Source organism: Epinephelus moara, chromosome 15, assembly GCF_006386435.1.
Source record: "Epinephelus moara isolate mb chromosome 15, YSFRI_EMoa_1.0, whole genome shotgun sequence".
NCBI lineage: Eukaryota > Metazoa > Chordata > Actinopteri > Perciformes > Serranidae > Epinephelus > Epinephelus moara.
The window spans coordinates 16686216-16696549 of record NC_065520.1 but is presented as its reverse complement, the minus strand read 5'-3'; the positions used below and the strand labels follow the sequence as shown (position 1 = coordinate 16696549).

At 41.1% G+C, this 10334-nt stretch overlaps 1 protein-coding gene across 6 annotated transcripts in view; it reads right to left on the bottom strand.

Moving 5' to 3' along the window:
- Positions 1 to 391: 391 nt before the first annotated feature.
- The window catches only part of LOC126401953 (collagen alpha-1(XVIII) chain-like), a 64917-nt gene continuing 54974 nt past the window's right edge, over positions 392 to 10334 (bottom strand). For 5 of the 6 annotated variants that reach the window (XM_050063542.1, XM_050063537.1, XM_050063540.1 and 2 more), the window contains 21 exons: positions 9039 to 9119; positions 8816 to 8848; positions 8665 to 8700; positions 8517 to 8576; positions 8183 to 8260; positions 7721 to 7756; positions 7574 to 7627; positions 7423 to 7497; positions 7269 to 7334; positions 6978 to 7008; positions 6594 to 6647; positions 6465 to 6499; positions 6256 to 6381; positions 6013 to 6160; positions 5861 to 5925; positions 5631 to 5759; positions 5437 to 5469; positions 4901 to 5353; positions 4624 to 4821; positions 3366 to 3475; positions 392 to 3263 (listed from right to left, as the gene is read on the bottom strand). In XM_050063542.1, the coding sequence (XP_049919499.1) occupies positions 3050 to 3263; positions 3366 to 3475; positions 4624 to 4821; positions 4901 to 5353; positions 5437 to 5469; positions 5631 to 5759; positions 5861 to 5925; positions 6013 to 6160; positions 6256 to 6381; positions 6465 to 6499; positions 6594 to 6647; positions 6978 to 7008; positions 7269 to 7334; positions 7423 to 7497; positions 7574 to 7627; positions 7721 to 7756; positions 8183 to 8260; positions 8517 to 8576; positions 8665 to 8700; positions 8816 to 8848; positions 9039 to 9119 (2115 nt within the window). In that variant the 3' untranslated portion in view covers positions 392 to 3049. The remainder of the gene's footprint in view (positions 3264 to 3365; positions 3476 to 4623; positions 4822 to 4900; positions 5354 to 5436; positions 5470 to 5630; positions 5760 to 5860; positions 5926 to 6012; positions 6161 to 6255; positions 6382 to 6464; positions 6500 to 6593; positions 6648 to 6977; positions 7009 to 7268; positions 7335 to 7422; positions 7498 to 7573; positions 7628 to 7720; positions 7757 to 8182; positions 8261 to 8516; positions 8577 to 8664; positions 8701 to 8815; positions 8849 to 9038; positions 9120 to 10334) is intronic. The other variant, XM_050063538.1, reaches the window with a different exon arrangement.

Sequence of the window (10334 nt, the reverse complement as noted above, 5' to 3'; positions counted from 1 at the left end):
ATTTGAAGACATTCCCTCAAGGTGTTCTTGAGATATGGCTTTCACGAGTGTTTTGAGTGTTGTGAGGTCACAGTGACCTTTGACTGCCAAATTCTGATTAGTATATCTTTGGATCTAAGTGGATGTTTGTGCCAAATTTGAAGAAATTCTCTCAGAGTGTTTATCATGTTCACCTGAAATTGTCAATGAGTCTGGCTGTCAGTCCAAAGACAGATGGTTGGATGAAGAGCCCCTTGACGTTACCATGTGGTATGCTTTTGTCCATCTTCCCATTGGAGAGACTATCACATTATCTATATCTTGACCCAAATGGGTACTAACAAAATAAGAACAAAACTTGGACACAAACAAAATTGCTAAAGACAGTCACCACAACATCACCTGAGAACTCGCATTTTCCACACAGGTTTATTCAATGAGATGCAGCATTTCAAAATGTTGCTCCCACAAGGAGAAAAACAGATAATACAAATCTTATTGCATTTATTACGGCACTGTTAGTACATGAAAACGTCACTTTATTCTCCACTTCTGACTGAAACTAATGGATGATGATGTTTCACCCCAGTGTTCGTATCCTCTCCACTGTAAGCTAGCTGCAGTGCATTTACTGTTCTGGAATAAAAAGCATAAACAAAAGCAACAGTGCATAGACAAACATATATGGCTGAATCCTATCCAGATTATCTGTACATAAACGTGTTTGCTTACTATGTGTACAAACTTTCTATCACTGGGAAACTTGCCCTTTATCAGTTTTCAATAAGCATTTCACGTCCTTGTGTAGGGTTTGCAGTCTTTTACAGTTTCTTTGGTTCGCACGTGGATACATTTGGAAACGTTATTATTCTCGTCACACATTATACTAGAAAATGCACGGTTTATAAAAAATAAATATCCCTTTTGTTACTGCTAAAAATACGATTTGAAAACATCTTCCCTTGCAAGACAGTTGCAAAATAAAAAAGGCTAATACTCAAGTGCTATGGGTTACAGATAACATCAGTGTAAAGGAAAAGAAGTTAAAAAACATACATTTCATGTACATATTTCATGTTTATGTTGCTCTTGGACGCTGAAATGTGTTGATGACCGCACCAATACTCAACTGAGTATTTGCCACTCAAATACTGCATATAAAAAGTCAATGAAGCCACAGTTTAAAGTCACTATTAACACTGCTTTCAGGCACTAGAGTTGTAGCTTTGGTCAGTTAGTATTAGCACGACAGTTTTGGTTAAACGCAGACAGGAAGACATGGAAACATGAAATCTACCTTGTTTTAAGAGTTCGTCACTTCCACAGTTCTTTGTGGAAATTCAGACATAATTCCTACGTATGATCACAGTGGTATATCCCTTGCTGAGATAAATTTAGTTTCTCTAGGCTGGAGGGTTCCCATTGTTCCGATAGCCCATTATTCAGACAGCCCAATAGGTTAGTCCAAAAAAAGTCCCATTGAACAACAGCCCATTTTTCCAAAAACACCCACTCCTCCGAAACAGAAGCACAAGGCTAATTATTATGCAGTATTCGCATCATCTGACCTTCCTATGGTGAAGGCACAACCTACTCTGCCTCTGATTGGCTAGTTCTCTTCGCGTTTCTTGGTTGTTGGGCTGGTTAGATTTAAGCACAACGACTGAGACTGGTTTGGGTTCGGGTAAGCCAATCAGAGGCAGAGTTGGCTGGGTCATGCCTACGCCAGTTTCAGTTACTCCAAAAGCAAATAACTCGTAAAAACCTTACTTTTGTTATCAACCCACGACTGATTTGAAATCCAACAATTAATCACATTCCCGCATTCATTTTCATAACCTGCACACATACATGTCACAAAGCACCAAGCAAGATTTCGTCAGGAAGAAAGATGACAAGGACATTGCTGTTCCAGGTAGCCATACTAAGACTCTTTCAGTGAGAAAAACACGACGTCAAACCTCCTGAAACACCTTCGATGACAGCGTAACGGCGTTAAGCTCCAGGAAATACACCCCACCAAAGATGAGCAACCAAAGCTAGATTTTAATCATGGAGAGCTGCAGGCTACAAGCGACAAAGAACTAATGCTGGCTGGACATGTGGAGGATGAAATGTTGTCTACCTCCACGACTGACTCTCTGACTTTCAGACGCATCCTTTCGATAACCGGCAACAGAAGACCCCAGGTAAAAAATAATTTGCAAGCTAACTAGCCTTAAATGCGATTACCAGTTATTAATAACCCCAACATTCACACATAGCTGCAAATGCACAGTCTGACTTTAATTTATCTGCATACATATGCACATATCTGTTTATAGAGATTAGCTGAAATATCCACTGGCTGCACTGGATCTCCCGAAATATTGTAACACATATAGTTTAGTGTAAATGACCTGGCATAATCTCTTCTAGTGTAGCTGACCTTCAGCCAGACGACCTGGCACAGCTCAAATTTTGGTAGGTGAGGAGAAGCAGTTGTTCCCAGAACTGGTTATCTAAATGACAGGAAACAGCAGCTTAAGTAACAGGAAACACCTTTTAATGTTTTTGGTAGCCACTGCTACCAGCTTCTACTTCTAGACCAAGGGGTGAAGAAGGCTGATCACGGACTGACGTATCTATGGAAGACGCTTACGCTTACCATCGTTGATAGCTGCTAGATTGGGTTTCAGGAATAATGGGCTATCGGAATAATGGCATAGCACCAGTCTGGACCCATGAAGAAGAATAAGAGAGTTTGCTGTTGTGAGACAAGAGACAAGAAACTACCCTTTCATGTTTACAGACAACAAAGCTGCCCTTTTGGAAACACACTGTTACCTTTAAAGGTGTGGACTTCCAATATGGCTCCTGGAGGGTGTGTTACTGAACGTCACCTGAGCTTACCTTAGGTTCATCATGTGGGATAATCCTGTATAGCACCATATAGGAGGGGCTAACACACATAAACTAATGATTCATAAGAAAAAACATATTTACAATAGACAGAGAAGTGTGTGAGGACAAAAGCATGACTGACTGCTTTGGGGTTTCGCTTTGTCCAGTGTTGTGTGTATGTGTGTGTCTATCTTTTGGCGTGGCTGGCGTAGCTGTTCTCGATGCACAGCACGATGTAGGAGCTGGAGCAGCTGCTGGAGCTCTGCTGGAGCAGACTGCCGCTCTGTAGCGACGACGCCATGCCGGTCAGCGCCTGGTCACCTACACGCCACGTCTCACAGAAGCTGTCGACGTGCCCCCGCCCGGCGCTGGTTGACCCGTGCCACATCATCTTCTCCGGCCTGGGGTGAAACAGAAAAGGTGGCGCGAATAGAGGAAGTTTTGGTGACTTTTCAACTCTTGTGTTTGTGTATATGATCATATTTACAGGTCATTTAGCTCACCATGTGTTGTCACTGAGAACGTCTTTGCCATCAAAGGAGTAGATTGGCACGTTGTCCTTTATTCTGCCATTGTTGAAGATGGCGTCCCAGCTGTCAAACAGAACCTCATCCTGACAAAGATGAGACAACACCATCAGTGCAAAACTGGTGAGGACTGGTTACACAATTAACCCACAAATCTAAATAAAAGGCACAAACCATGCCATCTAAGCTAAACTGATGACTTGTAAACACACCAGCTTTGTTAATTTCACAGCTGTAAATACTGAATATATTTTGGCTAGAAAAGCGTTTAATGCAGAACATTATGATGTCAAAGTGAAGCTGACCTTTGACCTTTTGTGTATAAAATGTTACCACTTAATCATTTTATCCTACATCTGTGTGAAATTGCGTCACAATTAGTGTATTAATTTTGAGTGTTGTGGGATCACAGTGACCTTTGACTGCCAAATTCTGATTAGTATATCTTTGGATCTAAGTGGACGTTTGTGCCAAATTTGAAGAAATTCCCTCAAGGTGTTCTTGAGATATGGCTTTCATGAGAATGAGAAAGACCAGGTCACAATGACCTTGACTTTTGACCAATGTAATGTCAGTTCATCCTTGACTCCAATCAGACGTTTGTGCCAAATTTGAAGACATTCCTTCAAGGTGTTCTTTAGATATGGCTTTCACGAGAATGAGAAAGACCAGGTCACAATGACCTTGACTTTTGACCACTGCAATCTAATCAGTTCAACCTTGACTCCAATCAGACATTTGTGCCAAATTTGAGGACATTCTTTCAAGGTGTTCTTGAGATGTGGCTTTCATGAGAATGAGGAAGACCAGGTCACAATGACCTTGACTTTTGACCACTGCAATCTAATCAGTTCAACCTTTACTCCAATCAGACGTTTGTGCCAAATTTGAAGACATTCCCTCACGGTTTTCTTGAGATATGGCTTTCACAAGAATGAGAAAGACTAGGTCACAATGACCTTGACTTTTGGCCAATATAATGTCAGTTCATCCTTGCCTCCAATCAGACGTTCGTGCCAAATTTGAAGAAATTCTCTCAAGGTGATTATCACGTTCACAAGAATGAGACAGATGGACAACCCTGAAAACCTAATACAGCAGTTTCCCCCTGTTTCCAGTCTTTATGCTAAGCTTTATGCTAAACTAACCGGCTGATTGCTATACCTTCATATGTACTGTACAAACATGAGAGTGGTATCGAACTTTAAATGGACGAAGAACTTCTGTTGGCTACCTTCAGGTTGACTATTGGCAAACGGTCCTTGTCGACCTTGCGGACGATGCTATGGAGATCCTGGAGTCTGGTGGACAGAAAGGCTCGGAAAGTTCCCTTCATCCCGATGGCCTGAGCCTGAGTGAAGCACATGAAGTCTGCACCGCGGATGCCCCGCATCGCGCCAGTCTGAGGGCTGTTCAGGGCCATGAGGTGGAGCTGCGGAGACACCAACATGGTCAGTGGTAATATCTAATCTCACGGTAAAACATAGAGCAGAGATGTGAGACTCTCTTACCCCTGGACCTGAGGTATGATGGTGGACTGGAGTCTGGGGCACAGGAGGAGGTGGTCGTCGCTGAGGAGTGACTGGATAGCGAGTGTCCGAATACCCAGGGCGCTCGTGGGGTGAATGTACAGTAGTCCTACCGTCTGGTTGATTTAAACGGTCTGAGTAACTTGGAAAGCGGGGATCTGTGGGTGCTGGGTACCGAGGATCCGGCTGGTATCGTGTATCAGGGTGGTATCTGGGATCATGGTGGGTTGGGTATCGAGGATCAGGGTTCGATGGGTAGCGAGGGTCAGTGTGTGTTGTGTGGTGGTCGTCTGGGTGTGTGTGATGTTCAGAGCCGGGGTGAACCGGACTCTCAGGTGGCCTCTGGGAGTCGTGTGAGGAGGTGTCGACGTGCGAGTGGTGGTCTGGGGAGTAGGGGACAACTGGCGGGGGCTCCACAGCTGCAACCTCGTTACCCTGAAAATAATGTGCATGATATGTTTTAAACAGGGCTCAATATATGTTCTGAAGACGAGGGAACAAAGGAAGATTAAACTCACATCCTCAGGGGGCAAAGCAATGTAGTTCCCGAGCTGTGAAAATAAAGCAGACACATGCACGATTACACATGGGAACTATTTCTATGCCTCTCCTGCTGACTTATAGGGCTGGGTTATAAAATCAAGATTTTTTATAACAAAGTTAAAGTATTGTTATATATCGTCTGCTCCTATGACATCGGTGAATAATTTACCTGAACTTGACGAACTCCATCTCTGACCCGTAAGTAGAGATCAGTTTGGTCTATGATGTAAACCAGAGAGCCCTCAGGCTGTCGTCTAGCGGTGGCTGTCATGGTGTCATACGACCTCAACACTGTCACCTGCAAACAAAGAAACACTCTTAAAGTGAACCAAGCTGTGGCATTTGTATTTCATGATGTACTGTTGGTTTATAAGGAAATAAAAAAACAAGTTCTCGCACCCCTGAGGAGTGTCCAGGTTGTCCAGGAGGTCCAGGTGGTCCCGGTGGTCCAGGAATATTGATAGCTATCACCCAAAGAGGTTGTGAGGGGGTCACATGACTGAATACAGATTTAATTGTGAACATCTGGGTGTGTGTGTGGTTATACTCACTCTGTGTGCCCCTGTTAGCACCAGAAAAGGATCCTCCTGGAGGTCCGGGCGGCCCTGGTGGTCCAGGTTGCCCATCGTAGCCTCTTCCTGGTGGACCTGGTGGCCCCTGAGGGCCTGGTGGGCCGATGATTGAGTCGCCTCTAGGACCCTGGTGGGACAAGGACAGAAAGGTGTTTGATTTTATCTTTAGATTGTGACGTATTTGACTATAAACTGACTTTGTGAAGCTTAATGTGATCTTACAGGAGGTCCAGGCGCTCCCGGGGCTCCGACGCCGCTGCCTCCATAGCGGGGGTCATAATATCCTCCACCTGGTTCTCCTTTCTCTCCCTTAAGGCCCGCATCGCCTCTTTCACCTTTCAACTCATTCTAAAAAAATTAGTAAAGATACATAAAGGAAGAGTCGCACTGATGCTAATAGTTTAACCATAACCTACTGAGTTGAGACTTACCCTTAAAGTGTAAATGTCAACGTTTGGCCCGGCACCTGGATCGGAAGCAAAATATCTGAATTTAAATCTGTCTTCACGCTGAAATCGTAAACATTTTGACACATATGTGCACAGACGAAGTGGTGCTACCTGAAATATCAACTGTCCCTGGTGGGCCTGGATCGCCTTTCTCTCCTTTAACAGCTGTAAACAAGAACAACAGCAACAACATGTCAAGTTAAACACCAGCAGGCTTGAAGGAATCCTGGACCAATTTCCATTAGTTAATGGGATACAAAAAAATGGGAAAATAGGGTCCAGGTTTAAAAATACCAAAGTTACCTTCTCCAAGACAAGATAAGAAAAGAAAATGTATTTATCCAGAGGGAAAATGGTCGAAACATTCAAAGGAATAGTGTGACATCTTTGGAGATATGGATCATGCTTTCTTTATGAGGGAACGAACAGAAGATTGATACAACTTGATAAAACTTTTCTTTCACTCACGGCACTTGAGATAGGAGGTGAATTTACCTGGGAAGTATCTGGCGTAATCCTCAAATGACTGAAATAAAAACACAGATTATAATTAACATCCATAAGTAGCAATATTTCTTAAAATCCCCCACACAGACACTTGAATTAAACTCTCATTATCCATGTTGTTTGTGATAAAATAACCATAAAGTACCCAGCTATTTATACATTTGAACATTTATTAACATTTAACATAAACCACTAAATAAAGATGAATCAATCATGGCTCATCCCGACTTCCTAAATGAACAGGAAACACAACACTACATGTTTCATGTCTGGACTCACTCTGATTCTGTCGTAGGGAATTGACGGTCCAGGAGGTCCGGGGGGGCCCGGTGGACCTGGAGGACCCTGGGACACAACAAATATTGATTACTGTGCTTTCATGGCTTCAGTTTCAGTGGTGACTTTTAAATAAGACGAAATCTGTGGTGCTCACAGGGTAAACAGATCCAGCTCCCAAGCCTCCTGAGTCTCCCTTCTCTCCTCTGGCGCCGTTCAGCCCCGGCCGACCCTAAAATATAACAGCATTAACACTTGGACTTGTATTTGTACCATTTTTAAACTGACTCGATATGAAATCTACTCACCGGTCTACCTGGGAACCCAATCTCTCCCTTCTGGCCTGCAGGACCATGTGGGCCCTAGAGATTAAAATGTTCATACAGGTTTATTAGCTTAATGTGCGTAATAGCAGCAAGGCTCTCAAAATGTGGTTAATAAAATACAGTACGCACTGGAGGTCCCACAGGGCCGGGGGGTCCACTGTCACCCTGTGAATGGAAACATTTCAGGCAATTATTTACGTATTTAGATGCTTAAATTCCTGGATCATAAATGATATAAGCAGGAAAATCACGTGTTTGTGTGTCTGTCTATCTTTGACGACACATTTTGGGCTTCATCACGGCCCAAAAACTGACGTCCAGAGAAACATCTGTTCTAATTTTAAACTGGAGCATCTGCAGATTAATTCCACACCCGATATGTTATGATCCACTAAAGCTAGGCACGTTACGAGATGAATTAGTCCCCGCTTTTGTTAGCTAGGGAAAATTCCATATACGATATTTTATTCTAAAGCCACTATCGGCCAATACCGATGACGTGCCGATATTACTGTGCATCCCTAGCTGTGATGCTAAAACAGTGTGAATGCATCCTCGTAGCTCGTTGTCTGGTGACTCAAAGGTTTTTACCGGCAGTCCTGCCAGACCGCCGAGGTACTGAGGTCTCCCATCGGGTCCCATGATGATACCAGGCTCTCCTTTCTGCCCCTGAACAAAACCACAGGTTTAAGTCAAACAGCAACTGGAACACAAGGAGACATCTTAAACAGAGAACAAACAAAACAAAGCGTCGTCTTCTCGTAGCCACGCAAAAACAGCGAGCAAATAATTTAATTCTTATTAAAAACAATTACAAAACAAATCCGTCTATGTGGTGCACAATGCTGCACAAAACTTGATTCAACTTACGTCTTTAACTCTGTGAAATGCTAAATTAATTAATTAAAAATGCAACTTATCTTACTTTAGGTGCGTATCCTGGAGGACCGGGGGATCCTTTTTCTCCTTTTGGTCCTGAGGGCCCCTGAATGAAAACACATAATACACTGACTTCTGTCCATTTCATCATATTGATCAGACTTTTCTAAACTGTGTGATATTAATATACATACTGGGAATCCTGCTCGGCCCGGGACACCATGTCCTCCCTGAAGAAGAGAGAGTGAAAACACGTGAAGAAAAAGAACAAATCCTGTGTAAATGTGTTAAAATAAGTTTAGTTTAGTGAGGTTTATGGTGAGGTCAGTGGGGGGGAGCACTTACCTGCCACCCTTCGTTCCAATATACGTCATTATACTACAGCGAGACAAAGTTAGGTCAGTTAGTGTGCAGGTGGACAAAGCAGGCAGTGGCAGTTAGTGCATATCAGTAAATCAAGATGCAATCTGATGCAGTGATTCAGTGATTAAATGGCAGGCTGTCATGTGCAGGCTACATTAGTTTTACATATTCAGTCTCCATGTTGACAGCTGGACCTCTGACTCACATCACTGCTTTGGATGACTTGTCCTGGAGGTCCGGGAGGCCCTGGAGGGCCAGGTAGCCCGCCATCTCGCCCTGGAGGACCCTGCCACACAAATGGACATAAAATCATCATAAGAAGACACATTATACATTGACATACATTCAGAAAATTAAAAGTAATTTGGCTTATGAGCAAATTCCTGTGCTAATTAGCAAATGCTAGCATGCTAACATGCTCAACGACAAAGGTGAAGATGGTAACTATTAAACCTGCTAAGCACCAGTACGATAAGATTGTCATTGAGGGCATGTTGGCATGCTAATGTTAGCATTTAGCTCAAAGCCCTGGATCACCGAGTAGCTCGACTGCTATTTCCAAGGTGAAGAATGAATTATTTATTAAATAAATAAATAAAAATGGCTATACAATTAAAAAAAGGACAAAAAATAAGGGAGGCAGTAACTATATAAATAAATATAATATATATACACATGAGCAAAATTGTGAATTAAAAAGGTCCCCTGAAATAAAAAAAGTGGAATAATTAAATAAATACATAAATAAATAAAAAATGCCTGTGAGATAAATTCTCAAATAAAAGACAGGCAATAAATATTAAAAAAGTAAATAAACCAATGAGTCCCCTGAAATAAACAAATATGGAATTATGAAAAAATCCATAAATAAGTAAAAATGGCTTTACTATTAAAAAAATAAAGGGAGAAAAAATAAGGGAGGCAGTAAATATATAAATAAGTATATCTACATGAGCAAAATTATGAAATTAAAGTCCACTGAAATAAAACAAAAGTGAAAATAATTAATTAATATATAAAAAAAATAAAAATACCTTAAAATAAAATCCTCAAATAAAAAAAACAGGCAATAAATATTTAAAAATGTAATTTGAAATAAACTAAAATAAAATAAACAAATATGGAATTATGAAAATAATGGCTAAAAAAAATGATAAATAAAAATGGTTATACAATTAAAAAAATAAAGGGAGACAAAATAAGGGAGGCAGTTAATATATAAATAAATATAAATATATATATGCATGAGCAAAATTGTGAAATAAAAAGGAAAGGAATTATTTAATAAATACATAAATGAAAAAAATGACTATGAAATAAATTCTCAAATAAAAAAATAGGCAATAAATATTAAAAAAGTAAATATATCAATGAAAGAAATTATGACATAAAAGTCCCCTGAAATAAACAAATATGGAATTATTAAATAAATACATAAAAATGCCTGACTTAAATCCCTAAATTAAAAAATAGGTAATAAATATAGAAATAAATGTAAATA